Below are 16715 nucleotides of genomic sequence, written 5' to 3'. Positions count from 1 at the left end.
ACACAAAATACTAAGAAACATTTACTTATGTAATTTATACTTTTCCTATAATAAATGTTGTTAACAGGTAAATAATTCATTTCAAAGTATAGATTTTATAGAAAAAATACCATAGAAATAGTTATTTAACTCTCTCCTTTGTTAACTCCTGATATGCTGTGAGATTTAAGGAAATGGATAATAAGCCTGTGAAAAGTACAACCATGTGGATTAGGATAAACAAGCTCTTTTTGATAAAAATTGCTATTCATCTATATTTACCTTTAAGTCATTATCATGCGATAAAAATTTGACTTTGAAACTAAGAACACAATGAACAGCCTAAGTCACTCTCTGGTTCCTTTTGTTTGTTTGTTTGACACTCTAGCAAATTTTATTTATATTGAGAATACTATCCCTTTTTCTAACACAGACCAAAGGTCAAAACCACAGTCAATTTAGGGTGACTTCTTGTGTCTGTATATGGTGTATGTAGGTCTATGGTCAGGGCGGTGAGTAAGAAATGGAGGAGGGTTAACGTGCACTGTACTTTTGTTTTTTCACTTTATTTGCTGTTTTATGCCAAGCTGTAAAGTACTCTGTGGCCTCCACATATGGAGGCCCGGGTTGTGTCATGTCATGTAGATTGGACTAGTCACAGGGAAACTAGGTTCTAGGTCTTTTTCTCATTAGTTATGCTACCTTGGGAGTCACTTCGCATTTAGGGGGCCTCAGTTTTCTCATCTGTAAAACAATTAACTGGATGATCACTAAGAATCCTTTGAACTTCGAGATTCTATGATTAAGATAATTCATCTCTTAGTTGAATGATAGAGTTAATGTATCTTAGTATTCGATATTATCAGGCATTGGCTTAGAAACCAGACATGAGAGCTCTCTATATTTGTGAACTTGGAAGTTGAGAAGGATGGCAGGAGAGACAGAATGGATGTAAAAAATATGAGTAGAGGATTGCTTTAATTTGAATAACCTCACTTTTTAGTACTCTGAATAAGAATAGAAAAAAAAAGGTTAGTATTTATGGAAATTACTATTTTTAGGTCATACAGGGTTAATGACAAATTTCAATTGTCACACATAAAAGATCTTATTTACATAAACAGTTTTACATAGCATGTGTAAATACAAGAAACCAAAAGGGCTAACTGCTATTTGCTTCTCATGGGTTCAGTCTGTCACTTAACTCTATAAAATATTTGGCTTTAGAATCCTAACAGTCTTTAGCTATCATTCCAAGCAAGGTAAATATATCTAGATAGCTAGGACATTGAGTTTCAGGCTGTAGTTACTGTACCTTTAAAAGCAAACTAGATGCCACCGAACAGCTTAAAGGAATGAGAAGAAAGCACATGACCAGAAGGGCACACAGACACAGGACTTGGAACTGTCAGGGCACATACCTGTTGGAATAAATGCTGTGTGTTGCTGCAACTGTGCACTGGTTAGAGCCTGCTGGTAGTGCAAGACGCTGGGATTAAAGACCGTGCTGGCACCGTTGCTCTTTTCAAGTGCTTGTCTCTTTGGTAAAGGGTGAAGAGCACCAGGTGGAAAGGCCTATAAGTGAAGAATTGGATAAGATATGTATAACTCGAAGTAAACACACCTTCAGTGTCCACAGAGATCATCAATTGCAACATTCTTTTAAAAAATGACAGCTAAGGAGATGCCTCTGCCATGCACCTTAATTTAAATAGCAGCAATGTCGAATGAGTGAGAATTCGTTATTGAGAGCAAAAGCATGATTTCTGTAACCCAAAATGGTGCATCTCAACTAAGGAAAAGAAAAACTATCAAGCAACAACAACAAAAATGGCTTCAGCTTTTAAAATGAGTTAAACTATTCTAAGGGGGAAAAGAAGCATTTGTGTTATTATTAGTACCCATTCTTGTCTTTAACTAAATGACAATTTCTTGAATTTAAAGGTTAATGAGAATTATTTTCCGAGCCAAGTAATTTAAATTTGCTTCACTCTTTTGGAAAAGGTATTAAAATTTGTTAGGATTAATTTATTTCACATATTACATATGAAAATGAGATGGCAAAACACCTTATTGAATTTTTTCATTACTTAATAATAAATGATTGTTTGCAACCAATACTTTACAAGTAATACAAATCTCAGATGGTTCTCTGAAAAGCTACATGCAAAGCGAAAGGTGAAAGGTCAAAGTACCAGGTCTACAGGTGCTTCGAGAGGTCGCTTCATTGCTTTGGCAGTCGACTGAGTCTTTTAATAACAGGCAGCGAGCACATGATGGCAGTGGGCCAATGGGATTCAAGCGAATTAACATACAGGTAAACAGCAAGCAGAGGTGCATCATGGGAACGGCATTGCATTGTGGATAGGTGAGAAGGAAAAAAATATTCTGAATGCAATATACAACGTACAAAACACTAGGCATGCACAACAACAAAAATGTTCTCTAAAGAAATGAATATTACACCTTAAATTAGTATCGAAGCAAAAATGCATCTACTATACCTTAGTTAAAAGCATATAAGAGAGTAAAATATAGATGTTTGAAATTCAGGAAAGTTAATTAAAACAGCAGCTTGCATACAAACCATAAGCATTTTTTATATTGCTTCAGAAAAAAAATGGAAAACTTTTAAGGGCCATAGGATTGAAGAACTTCTGATAAGTTAGTTTTCAAATATAAAATAATCAATGCACTAAGTATATAAGATCCAAGTTTAAAAAAAAGATTATATCTTTAACTTGTATTAAAAAAAACTTTTAATGATAATCTAGCCTAACAAAATGAAGTGGCCAACTGAGACAAAAAATTCAGGCAAAAAAATATTCAAACACAAGATTATTTAGGCAAAACTGTTTGGGTTTGGATCTTAATTTTTTGTCTGAATCATGGATAATTGTCTCAATTTTTTTCTTCATTCTGCTAGTGTGGATTTGACAATGTAGAATAAGGTTCCAAACTTAACAAGTTTTGAATTTGAACAGTAAGTTTCTCAAATTTCCCACTTTTATTCCATTGTACTGTTTCTAATGACTAACTTATCATCCATTCTATGATTTCTACTACATTTGAAATTATAATTCAATTTATCTTAACAACTTACCGGATTATACTAAGAAAACACCCTTTAATAAGGTAGTTAGTGTCCTCAAGTATCAAAATAATTTATATTTAATAATTCTATTTGTACTTTTAGCTATGATCAGTGACCAACCCAGTTAATTAGATGCGGAAATTTTGACTAGAACAAGTACAATAGCTAAAAATAGCAAACAGCTAAAAAATAGCAAAGAACTGCTTGAAATATTAGAAGTAAAATAATATCTTTAACTTATAACCATACTTTTGGGCAGATAGTTTTATTTAAACAGCTGAAATAATAACAAATATTGATTTAGACTACAATGAAAAAATTTTCCTATTCCTTGGTAATTGTTGTAAAAGACCTAAAAATGCTATAATGAAATCTGTGAAAATAAAGAAATTTGAAGGAATAGCTCCAATGCAAATAAAAAATGAAATACCCTCTTTTTATGTTTAGCACAATAGGTAAACCCCTAAGGTTTATATAATAAATACAAAATGTTATGTTCTAAAGTTCTGAATTAGAACTATGGCATTTGAAATAAAATGGGATAGTACTAAACCCTCAAAAGGGAAATAGTAAATGATATTTTCCTTGGAAAATAAAGAGTTGGTCATCATCATTTGATGATTCAGGATTCAAAGTATAGAAATGATAGGAGATCATTTCACAGAAGCGCTATGGGGGATGGAGACTAGAAATAAAGTGGAAAGGACCATAGGTAGAGAAGAGATTTAGAATGGCCAGTGGAGAATCTGTTTTGTATGGCAGTCTTGATAGCAGCCATCAAATACTGTGAAATCATTATTCTTAAAGTAGAATTGTGAACATTTGTATAAACTAAGTGTTATAATAAGAAAGCTTCTTTATACTGGATGTTCTTTTCTCAAATGCAAGTTGCTGTTATGTAACTTCCATGACACGACTTTCATTTAAAATCTTTCATTCCTGTGTAATTTTATATTGCTAAATAATGCATTTTCTTTAGCTTAATCTACCTATATATGGCTACATAGCCTGTTCTCATAGAGTGCGTTGAGAACATTAATTGGATATTTAAACTCCAAATCATTTTGGCCTCAACTCTTCCTTTCACTTTTTCAGTCCTTGGTAGTTATAGAACAAATCTACTATTGGGTTGATTTTTTCTGATATACTAACTAGAACAGTGATTATGTCCCCAAAGGCTGGTATTTCTGAACAAAATTTTGATTTAACAAAGAATCATTTAATGAAATTTCAAAGTAGGAAAAGAAATATTAAATATTTCTCCCAGAGATAATCGGCTGGAAGGTTAATGTTTGCTTTTTTCTGATCTTAGTTTTCTGAAACTTAATTTCCATAGAAATCACAATAATCTAGGAATGTAAAGAAACCGAGAGCTCTAAACTGAGCTGGACAGTGACTTTCTATCACTTCATCTTGTGGGTTATCTTTACTAGACACAAGTATCTTTCCCTTTGAAGGAAACACTAAAGTCTTGGAGGATCAAGCATCTGTATTAACATCTTACACACCTCACACTTTGAGGCCCATGAATAGAACACATTAAAAAACCTATATGGATGACTAATTAGGTTATAATACAGCGTTGTAGTGCACAGATATTCTGCTTAGAGGATATTATTTGAGTCCTGGCTTATGTTTACCTATGTTGAAAGATCTTCAGGCTTAGAACAGACTTTAGAGATAACCAAGCCCAGTGCATCTTGGAATCTACTTTAGGCACCTATATAGAGAAAAAAGTTCTCTTTAATTGAGACCCTAGATGTGCCAGATACTCGGCATTCCTTCTTGCTGGCCTTACGAACATTTTTGATCCTCTGCCCCTTCTGGGCCTCCTCCAGCTTGTGTACATGAAGCAAAGTTTTTCTTTTTCTGGATCAAGAAACCATCAAACTGTGAGTTGAGGCAAGCAAACCAAGGCCCATGCCAGGCGTTACAGGCAAGGACCACATCTGAGGAGTCAGGAAACCCTGACAACAACGACCAGAGCTGCCACTATAACATGGAAGAAAAGGATATGGACAAGTAGGAGGGAATTCAAAGTTCCTATACATGTTGTTTGAAGTAGGTATCTCCTTGTATAACTCTGTTTTTGTGTGGGTGAAAAAAGAGTGCTTGCTTGAAGATCACATACCCTTGAGTTAAAATTACCAAACAGAAGCTCTGTCTGGCTTATTTTCACATTTTAAAAATTCTGGAGAAGATGATGCTCATGTTTTAAGAGGTATTGTGAGAAAAAAATAAGGCTCTAAAGGAAATAAGTATCTCTTTTTCTGGAATCAAAGCTTTAAATTCATTTTCAGGGTCCAATTAATCAAGACAATGGGGAAATCCCTGGACGGTAATAAAAGTTGCACTACAGAAATTCTTTGTGTTCATATATGAAACCTAGGTGAATGGAAGGAATATTAATATCTACTGACTAAAATCATTACTCTATTTGTTCTTTTAAACAAGGAAATAAAATAATAGTTTTTCTTCAGTGTACTGAGTAATCTTGGTACTAGAGTAAGAATACTTTGGCTTTATCCAAGTGAACCTAGGCTAGTTTCAAATGAACCTCTCACTTCAACTAAAAAGACATGACAGATTCAGTAATTTTCATGTCACTGTCAGAAAGAAGCTGGCTTTTGTTCTGAAACTACATTCCATTGGGTTGTCTCTGATGATGCTGCAAGATTCCCCAAAATATCAGAACTCCAAATTTGGGCACAGTATAACAATCCAGGAAACTATGGTAACTAAATATACTGACATCCACTGCAATAACCTCTATGCACCTTGATGAATCTGATATGAAAATGTGCAGAAAGGTAAAGAGATATGAGGCTGAAGAATGACCTTTATGTGTAAATGGCCATTTCTTCTCTTATCTTCATTAATCCAGGTCACCTACCATTGACATATAGTAGGTACATTGTTCCTTCAAATATGTAAGAATGTGTCCCTGTAGATGTCCAAAGCCATGGTCAGTGTTGTATGGAGAAGCCTGTCTTAGAGAATGGACTGATATACCAAGAGAAGCGGAAAAGAGAACAAAGAGAGATATCTACTGGTTTTCAAGTTTCTGAATCCAGGCACCCCTGAGCCCTATTTTATTTCTCTTTTTGGAGGGTACTACATGATCTAGTAAAGTCCAACTTTTTAATTTAAGCTACTTCAGTTGGGTTTTTGTCTTTTGCTAACGTAGTCCTGACTAGCCTTGGGGACATTCTTGATGCTGAGTGATGATTTATAATATTAGTTCAATGGAAAAATGTGTTCTTTATGTCCAACAATCAACATAGCAGTTAGGATAAATTGGAGCTGACTTAAAGAATCATTACAATGAAAAAAATTTACTTCTCATAGAATGAGATCTTCACTAAGAGGATGGTAAAACAGAGTCCATACTGGAGAAATATATAAAAGAATTCCATTTTCATCAGCATTAAGTAACCAATTTACTTTCATCTTCCCTCCACTTCCCATTCTCAATTATAATGTTTTGAAAACCACTCTTTTACTAGGACAAAAAAAGGGAGAATTTCTCTATGTTGTAACAACTTTCATATGTTGGATGCATACATCCTCAGATATATAAAAACTCGTATATTCAGAAAAATCAGTTATGTCCAGTGACATAAGAATGAAAAAGACACAGGAAGAACACTAAAAGGACAGAGACTCTGAGAAGAAACAGTGAGAGAGATGAAGGACCCAGTGCTCAAGAAGCTTGGAAAGAAGCTCAGATTGGAGAGGTCTGTATAACCACACGTGCCACACTAAGTGGCAGTCACAAAGGGCAGACTCTGTGCCTTTATTTCTGTATCCCTGTTGCTTATCACGGGGCCAGGCATTTGTAAACATTTGTGGAAAGAATGTTGAATAATATGAACCTGTTTGTATAACAGCTCCCCTTGCATTTTGATCAGTTATCAATGTGTGAGGTACATGGTCACTAGTTAGAACATTGTGTTTTAAATTCTACCTTTTATCTCAAAAGCCATATCTGTCTTTTCCAAGGAAGGACTGGCTGAGTCTTTCATGCCCCACTGGACCCAATTATGCATTTCCATCATCAGCATTGTCACTCTTACTTACTAAACTCCATGCTCCTCCAAGGCAAGGAAATCTGCCTAATTTACTTATTCTACCCAGCAAGTGCCTGATGCGTGGCAAGTCTCATTAAATGTTTTGAATGAATGCATAGTGCCTGTCATATATTCAAATAGACTTCTGATAAGCCAGAGATCTCACATTAAACGAATTAATTAGGAAGTTCTGCAGCTTAGTGCAATGGTTCTCAAACTTTGCTGTACATTGGAATCGGCTTCAAAAAATGGCCACTGCCCAGGCCACACCCAGACCAGTTAAATGAGAAACTTTGGGGGAAGGGGCTGGTGTTAGATAGAACCCTTCAAGACCTCTCAGGTAATTTCAAAATATAGCCACGTTTGAGAACTAGTGTTCTAGACAGGCGCTTCTCAAGTGTTAATGTGCATACAAAACACGGGGATATTTTAAAATCTGAATTCTGATCCCAAAGGTCTGGGGTGGAGCCTGAGAGTCTGGAGCTGTAACAGGCTCTCAAACGATAATGAGGAGGCTGTTGCTGGTTTTTAAAGGACAGTACAATGACTCAGGCACTCGAGGGTTTTTTTTTTTTTTTTTTTTTTTTAAGCACCAGCCAGTATAGCTCCATTTTCATCTGTTTCGTGACTTGATGTTTTGCAAGAAATTTCATTTAGGGCGAGAAAGTTTGAAGCATCGCCTTTGTGATTAATAAAAGAAAAGAGGGAAAAAATTAGGAATAGGTAAGAGCCAGACACTGATTGATCACCTGTTGCTATCTCCTCTGCTCCTGCAGCTGCTCTCTGAGGGGCCGCCGACTGTTTCCCAGCTGCACTACTTCAGCTTTATTTTCTACCGTCTTAAGCTAGGCCCCTGAGCCCCTCTCTGAGGAAGAACGGACGCTGGTTACAGCCCAGTGTCAGAGCAGAAGTGGACCTGGGAGAGGGCACTGGCACATCGCCTTTGGTTACCCGCACCTGAGGGATTTACTTATTGTGCTGAAGAAGGGAAGGAGGGGAAAACAAAACAAAACAAAAAAGGGGAAACAACAACAGAACTTAGGCAGCGGAGCAGCAGGAATAGCAGCCTTCCCCAATCCCCAACTGTTTGGGAGAGCGTCTAAGTCCCAGCGGCGGGAGCCGCCGCCTCCGCGCGCAGCGGAACTCCCGGGCTCCGGGGGCGGAGGAAGGTGCGCGGCGGGCGCGCCCCACTTACCATGACTGTGGCCGCGGCCGCGGCTGCCTGGGCGGCTACCGCGGCTTGGTTGGCTTGGTGCTGTGCAGCTTTGATTTTGGCCTGCAAGTGTGCAGGAGGGTGAAAATATTTGCATTTCTCCCTCATGCAACGCCCCTTTATGTAATCCATACAAACGGTTACGGTGTTGTCATTTGTGTCGATCATGGTGCTGTCTGCGGGGTGTGCAAAGCGGCAGTCGGTCTCTCCCCGGGCACAGTTTCCTCTCTGGAACTCCCTGCATACCTAGGACACATGGGGAACAAGAGCAGACAATGCAGAAGAAAGCCTGATGGCCACCGAAAACTACCTCTGCAAGCACAGCCATTTGTTGTTGTTGTTGTTGTTGTTGTTGTTGTTGTTTGAAGGAATAAATGCTTTTTCTTTCTTTTAACGGTGGCTTTTGTACCATTTACAGTTAAAATTTGATTATCCATAACTTAAGTAACCGGAATCCCTGACAACCACTATTTTGAGTTTTGCTTTGGAGTGAGTCTCTGCATTGAGAAAATAAGTCAAAATCTGCAGTTTAGCCAAAATAAGACCAACAAGGACTCCATTGTCTCTATATATCTAGTATACGTATATTAGATACATAATAATTTGGAGATTATATATAGGGGGATTATAGATAGACGATAGATAGATAGTTTTGACATCTATGTACATATATATATATGCAAATCTCCTACCCTGACAGCTCTGGGATATTGTAAGTTTTTTTGTATAGAGAGATAATTTCATCATAGTTTAAGCCACCAGGTCATAGATATACATACAACTCCGAAAAGAAGCCAGGAGAATGACAAACTTGTTCTTTCTCTCTGAGGATGGAAAATGGGGATGGGGTAAAGCTGAATACTGTTTTCCCCAGGTCTCCCCTGCTCTGCAAAGATAACTTAGCTTAGAATCATAAACCAGAAGAACTACAATATCTAACACACCGAAACTTTCTTTTAAGGTTACTATATTATTGTTTTTGACAGCACATAGAAAAGATAAAAATGAAAAGACAAAAAGGAGAGAGATATGGGAAGAGATAAAGAGAAAGAAATAAATGAGGGAAGGAGAATAGAGTTTGAAGTGTTGGTGTGTTGTTATTCCTTTTTTTATTCCTTAGTCTTTAGTTATCCTGAAATCTCAAGTAACTAGAATGCTCCATGCTCTGAGAATTCTGGTGGATCAAGAGTTTACTGTATAAAGAAAATTTTCTGTAGAATTTATATAGTATTCTTTAATTTTGCTCTGAATATTGATAACATAAAATAACATGAATAACATATATACATAATACTTATATTTATAAATATTGTTAGCAGGGAAGAATTACTAGTAAAATTTTATGTTATTTTCTTTTTAGGCTCGAAATCAAAAGTTGATATGTTTAAGTGGTGGTTCACATCTTGGTTACCAGTGACACTATATGAAGGGTCACTGATGTGACATTCAAGCCTTATGAAAGTCAAACATACTTGGGAAAGTTTGAAGGGTAAACAGATAAATCACAAAATTGTTAATTTTAATTACTTTTTCTTACTTTGAATATCAGCCACCATTCCATTTTTAGGTCATGAAATTTACAAAATAAAATTGCTAAGATGTCCCCATAGATTCTGAGTAAGCCTTCCTCCATAAATGGAATGATTTTAGTCTGAGCCTGCATCAGAGGTGTAGACTAGCCATTAAGCATTTACCAAGGGTTGGCTGTGTGCAGCCGAGTTCAATCCTGGTTTGAAATGAAATAAAGCCGCTCTGCTTAAGTCATTGTGAATCATTTTTACATATGTCTTTGTCCACCAGTCCTGTTGGAAAGGACGTTTTGTTCTCAGCTCAGCTGATTTAATTTGTTTTCTAAACCACAGGGTCACCTCCTAAACACTATACATCTCCATGAGTCCAGCAGGTGGAGCCCTGAACACTTTTCTAGTCCCTGAAAGATCTGTTCAACATTCACAGGGACAGACTCGATCAAAACAGTAGTGATTCGTCTATAGTCTTTTCATTTTGAGATTCATATACTTTAGACTGAAGCTGATATTAGGCAGCAACATTTTATTGACCTCAAGATTTATTGGGTAAATATTTAAACAAAAGAACATTCTCGAAGGATCCAGTACAAAGCTCAGCATACATCCTAACCATAAATTTATCACCTAACAACTTTAATTGGTAGTGGGATTAAAGGAGCTCTTTAAAAAATCTATTAAAATCCTTACACACCCATATAAAATATCCTACAAATATCATAGGATATAGTAGGTAAGATCAATGGATGAATCCTCTAATTTTGATTAAAGAGAAATTTTACCCAGTAAAGTCCAGATGGGTTGGCTTGACTTGTGACTTAAAAATTATGTTTTATAAGTATGTGTACTTATTTTCTTAACTTTTATCGAACACTTGAATTTGAGTTAAAGAAATTACTTCAATCGATAAATTTTCCCAGCTTCCAATTCCTTCTGTTTATCAACAACAGAATTAGAGCTGATATTCTGCAACATTGTAGAGCAGCCATACTAGTTCTTAAAATATTGAAATATGGTCATACCAATTCATCAATAGTCATAGTCCTACCTTCACCTACCCTTGTCTCTGAGCGTCCCCCATTGGCCAGACGTTTTCAGGATCTAGCAAAGGTTAACGCCTGGCACAGCTGGATGCCTTCAGGAGCCATCGCTATGGCCCATACAGTGCTTAATGCAGTGTTCCATTGGTTGTTAATATTTTACTCCTGATTTTTGTTTGTATTAAACTTATTCATTTCCCACTGACTAATTTCCTTTATACTTGACCTTGGATTCAAACCAAAGAATCATGAATGTATGACTTTTAGATAAATATGTACGTAATATCTTACAAGCATTCACTGACATAGAAATACACTTCTACCACAAATGCATTTTAAACCACAAATAGAATTGAAGTACCTCCAGTTTGTCAGTCCTGAGAAGTTTCTGAGTTGTAGTTGAGCCCGGGACAGTGACAGGTGGACTTCCGGGAACAATAACTGGTGTAGTGGGTAGAATCTCCGTTGGGACTAACCCAACTCCAGGAGTTACAGGTGCTAAGTAAGGAGCAAAGCTTATCGCCGTATTTGTCCCTATTGCGGGACCTACAGGAAAAGTGGGCTGTTAAAGGAAGACAACACAGGACAAAGATATCTTTAGAATAAAACTTAAAATTCACCAGCAAGTGTTATTTGAGCAAAATTCATTCATTGTATACAAGACTCTTTGTGTTAGTTGCATAAATCAATACTAAACTATGAAAGTTTATTAAACTTCCCTGTTTTGTTTTGCTTAAAAAAAAAATAAAATCCATATAGGTCCTCTCTTCCCCAAACCATACAAAATCATAGGAGAACGTCATACAAACCTAATTACATGGAACAGATTAAACTTCATTTCTATGAAAGTGTTCTCAAGAAAATAATTTTCACTCTAATTGTACATCATTCCAAATTACTGAGTGTTATAATGCTAATGTAGTAAAATCTATGGACCTCTGACTCTTAATCTTTGATTCCTCCTACATGTTTCTCAATGGGAGAAGGATAAAGAAAAACCTTGATTATAGTCTGATTTTCAAGTTGACCAAGTTTATACATTCTCAAAATGTGGGTATTACTTGGGGTTTTATTTTGCTCAGACTTACCAGTATGTTTCCATATTCTATCACTAGCCTGAATATTATCAAAATTCACGTGCAGTTTTTCTATAGACCTGCTTCTTCTTGTTCTAGCTCAAGTATGTCTAGATCTAACCTTCCCTTCCCGAAAGGTTGGATGGAAGATCTTGAACTTTTCAACTGGCCAATTTCTTCAATTGGCTGTTAAAAGCTGGTTTGGTTTCCTAGGTTACAAATTCAACACAGCTGTGATAAAGGCATACAGTACCTTAGTAAACTTCTCTATCACTATACTCCTTATGCGGGGACAAGAAGAAATATGCTATGGGTTTAATGAGATGATTATTTTTAAAAGCCCCGCCTAAAAATATGTCTTTCAGAAAAGAAACAATGTACATTTAAGAGAACAACAAACTTTACTTTAAAAAAAAATGTTAAAAATTTGAGATGATAAAGATTTTTCTTAGAATAAATTTTACACTGAGTTGGACTTGAATGGTTTTTGTTGGTTTGTTTGTTTTTTAGTTATTAGATGACTTTTAACCTATTTATTTTTAGAACGAGTTTTCAAATATTTGCAATGACATATTAATGCAATTTTATGATGTTGAACTATGCTGTTGGCCACATCACGCTTCTTCTCTATTTATACATTGTTGGCAACATTTTTGTTGTCTATGTATAGCTCTTAATGAGTTGTTGAACATATGGGGAAAATAACAATATATGTTTATTAAACAAAATTTTCGTTGACAGCAATAATAAAAATATCTCTTAGGAATGATCATGTTAGATAACAGTGAATTATTGCTAGTTTGTGCAGGGAGTTCTTGGAGAGGCTGAAGGTCTTTACTGAAGTGGTTGGGGGCTGAAAGAGGTGAATCTAATGGTCTTAGAGAGCTGCTGCTACAGTACTCCCACGAGGGGCTCTTAGATCTTTATGGCTCAGACATAAAATTCACTTTGGAAGGAAGTTGCAACATGAGGTCTCAACATAGGAAATAGTTGGCAGTTAGGATTTTCTTCTTCCTTGACTTTCTAAAATTTTATGTCTATGTTTTCCATTTTCAACCCATTTGAGTCATAATTATAGAAAGTTGTGGTTTTCAGTAACTATAGCTTTTGTAATTTAGTACTATTTAAAAAAAGCCAAGTGATTTAAATGGTATAAGGACTATATAATGTTAGGATTAAAAAAAATCAATTCTGAAAGGTCATAAATCACAAGAGATCAGTGAAAGAACCAGCTATATCAGGGATGCCTGGAGGGGCAGAATTTCATAAATAGAAATACAAATTCTGACTCAATAGGTCTAGGCAGAGGCCTTGAAACTTGCATTTTAAAAATTTACTACGTGATTGATGTGTGGCCCAGTTTGAGGACAACTGTCAAAGATGAGGAATGAAAATAAATATAAAAAAATATTGTACTAAATGAGTAATTTAACCCAGAGACTATTTATCAAAATAAACGTTTAGAGAAAAGAGTCTGCCACTACATTTTTATTTTTGACTTTCTTTAGAAGCAAATTCCCAACTCTCTCTCCTGTGGATCATTTGAAGCCAGAGTTAGTATGATGATACAAATACAGGTTGTACCTGTCAATAAGGATATGAGAACCTCAAAACTCATTTTCCAAAACCTTTTTGAATATCAACAAATCTACTGTAATTAGCTAAATTTAGCTTTCAAAAATATAAGTTACTCGTTTATCTAATTTAATTATCTCAAATGAATGTTTTAGTTTGTTTTATTGATGATAGCTGTAACAGTTCACAGAGAGTATTATTTACAAGTAAAAACACAAATTTTAGACCTGAGTTCAAGTCCAGAGCTCTGCCAGTTGTTAATTTTTATCCTGGGCAGAAAATAAACCTCTTTGAGTTTTAATTCTTTTGTCTGCAAAAGGGAAGTAAAACTATGTAGCTTAAAGAGTCAGGCTTAACTTGGTGCTATTTCTCTCCTGCTTTTCATGGTCAGAACTCAGTAAATAGCAGCTATCATTAGTAGTACAAAAAATTAGTATTAAAGTTTTTTCCTCCAAATTATCCATTGATTCTATAACAGGAATGTAATCAGTATAGTGATATAATAATAGAGATATAAATCTTATTAAATATAGCAAATATGTTCTTCTTTATATATTTTTTCTTTCATGTGAAACTGAAAGTTAAAAATTCATAGGCCTTATAAAAATAGATTCAATTGGATATTTTCTTTATTTTGTGGTTGAAGTTAATTAGTAAAAAAATACATTTATGGTAATTTTCAGAGATGGGCACTATATTATTATTGTTATTGTTGTTATTGTTATCGACGATAATTCCTTACATCTGGGAAAGATTCGGCTGTTCTCAAAGCATTTTCACACACATTGTCTTCTTTAATTTTTGTCAATATCCATGAGGAACAAGTGTGGCAGTGAGAACTGCACAGTCTTACAGGTGAAAGCAATTTAAAGCAGAGACTAAATGGATTACCCAAGGTCAATGCTGCTGAGACAGAGTCAGGACAAAATACCCAGGACTCCTAGCTCCCAGTCTGGGGCTATTTTCACTCCTCTGCACTCACTAGATTTTGTTGGTAATTTCTTAAAACAGAAGAGTAAAAAAAACACCAGCTGCCCTTATGTTTTTGGAGCGTAAAGAGAGAACGTTGGCGGACAGCTGTGTCCCACAATCATCCAGGGTCTTCTACAGATAAGAGGTGTAGGGCTGCTCTCAACAGCTGTGTGGGGCGCTGCTGCCTTGGGAAAGTGGTTCTCAGATCCCAGATTCAAATTAAACTCCAGAGGTTGAGTCCGGGCTGACAGTGTATCCTGGTGTCTGAATTCTGTTCTTAGCTGGCAGCTGAGAAAAGAGAAGGGCAGCACCTCCAAATGATTCTGTTCCTGGAAGCATCTCAGCTAGAGCTTGGCAGAATCGGCCCCCTGGTTTCTGCAGGGCTGTTGCCAGGCTGTCTGACATGGGATCCATTTGGTCCTCATCATCTCTCAGCACTAACTGCCGTTAGAGAGGCCGGAGGCCAAGAGCCACAGAAAGTGTTCTGGAAGAAAATTGCTTCTGAAACGCTGGTCATGTTTTTTTTCCTTTGTACTTCACTCCACGTTTCTGTGTTTCTGTCCCCAGCTTCTCACTCTCCACTGTTCTTTCTCAGTACGTGACATCAGTAGATCCAGATTCTAAGATTACACACACAATCACACACACACACACATTTGCCCACGTGTTCTTTGATATTTAGTAGTGGCAAGGAAGGGCTGGTGCTGAGGAGTAATGACTAAGTGGCCTGGGATATTTATGGCTCTAAAATTTCATCAACTGACTTTTAAAAACAAGAGCGTGAGATTTCATACATTTAGAAAGCTTTGACTTCAAAGGGTGGTAGGTATTTGGCACTCAAACTGAAAGGCTTAAAACATGACATCCCTTAAATCTACTCTCTTTACTCCCAGAAGCATCTCTGGAGGGCAGAATATTCAATGTAAGACCTTATCCTCAAGGACCGGATCGAATGGGCTCTTAAATCTCTATTCTACTAAAGGCTACCCACCCGCTCTTTATCTTGAGTGAAGATATGAAGGTTGTGTGTGTGTGGTGGTGGTGGAGGGGGACAGTGTGCCAGGAAGGAAAGGAAAGGAAGAATTCCTGTTATATCCTATCAGGAAATGGGGAGAGAAAAACTGCTGGGAGGAACAAGGTGAACGGAAAATTTCAAATACAGTGAATTTGAGACACGGTTATGAGAGGAAAGAATGATTTGCATTTTCATTCGTTCAATAAATATTTATTAGTACAGACATTGTGCCAGAACACTTTGTGTATACTTATAGAACTGAAACCCTAATGGGCAAGAACAAGGAAAATTACAAATCATTTTTATGGATAAGTAGAAATGAGGAGGCCTCACTGATAGCGAAGGAGATTGGTGGTAAATTGCAGGGGACAGATTTGGAGTCCTTATGAATGAGATGAAATTAACATGTAAAAAGTAATAGAATACTTCCAGCCAAAGCAAAGGCTATGAGGAATGCAAGAGCTTTCTGTGTTCTCAGAACTGAAAGTTTGGTTGGTCTCAGTGGATACAGGAAGAGTGGGCCATGGTGAGTTGGTGAGCTGGGTGGAAACCAGATCACAGATGACACTATAGATCATAATCAAGGTTACATGTTTAGGCTTTGTCCCCAGTGAAATAGAAAAGCATTGAAAGGTTTTAAGTAAGGGAGTGATATGATGTCATTTATGTGTTAAAAAGATTCTTCTGGTTGCTGTATTCAGGATACACTGGAAATTAAAAGATTAGAAAGGAAATGCTTATAAAGTATTTTGGTAAAAAGGTCAATAGCTCAGACAAGGGTGCCAAGAGGTAGAGAAATAGATGGACTAGAAGGCAGATGTACCAGCACTTACTGATGAACCGAACATAAGAAAGTGTACATGAGAGAGTCTGCTTGGTTTTGGTTTGAAACTGCTGGCTGCATTTACTGAAATGGGAACGTAGTGGAATAGAGAATTCAGTCTTGAACGTGTCAAGTTCCTGTGAGAAATTTAAAGGTGAGTCCAGCAGGAAGTTGGGCATATGAGCCTGGAGCTCAGAGGAAAGGTTTGGACTGGAAACATACATTTGGCCTGTGGATGACTCACAGCTACAGGAATGAATGAGACCAGAAAAGAGAGAGAAGATGCGAGAGATGTCTAGTGCTGGGAATCTCAATGTTTAACAGCCTCAACA

The 16715-nt window shown here is 36.5% G+C and overlaps 1 protein-coding gene across 4 annotated transcripts in view; it reads right to left on the bottom strand.

Annotated features, from left to right (window-relative positions):
* Positions 1-16715, bottom strand: part of MBNL2 (muscleblind like splicing regulator 2) — a 161855-nt gene that overhangs the window by 31759 nt on the left and 113381 nt on the right. For 3 of the 4 annotated variants that reach the window (XM_023528012.1, XM_023528010.1, XM_023528011.1), the window contains exons 4-7: positions 11284-11484; positions 8339-8602; positions 2175-2228; positions 1401-1554 (exon numbers count right to left, since the gene is read on the bottom strand). In XM_023528012.1, coding sequence (XP_023383780.1) covers positions 1401-1554; positions 2175-2228; positions 8339-8602; positions 11284-11484 — 673 coding nt within the window. The remainder of the gene's footprint in view (positions 1-1400; positions 1555-2174; positions 2229-8338; positions 8603-11283; positions 11485-16715) is intronic. The other variant, XM_011355506.2, reaches the window with a different exon arrangement.

The sequence above is a fragment of the Pteropus vampyrus genome, unplaced genomic scaffold (assembly GCF_000151845.1).
Source record: "Pteropus vampyrus isolate Shadow unplaced genomic scaffold, Pvam_2.0 Scaffold21, whole genome shotgun sequence".
Lineage (NCBI taxonomy): Eukaryota > Metazoa > Chordata > Mammalia > Chiroptera > Pteropodidae > Pteropus > Pteropus vampyrus.
The sequence above is the reverse complement of the archived record's forward strand: the minus strand, read 5'-3'. Positions and strand labels throughout refer to the sequence as shown.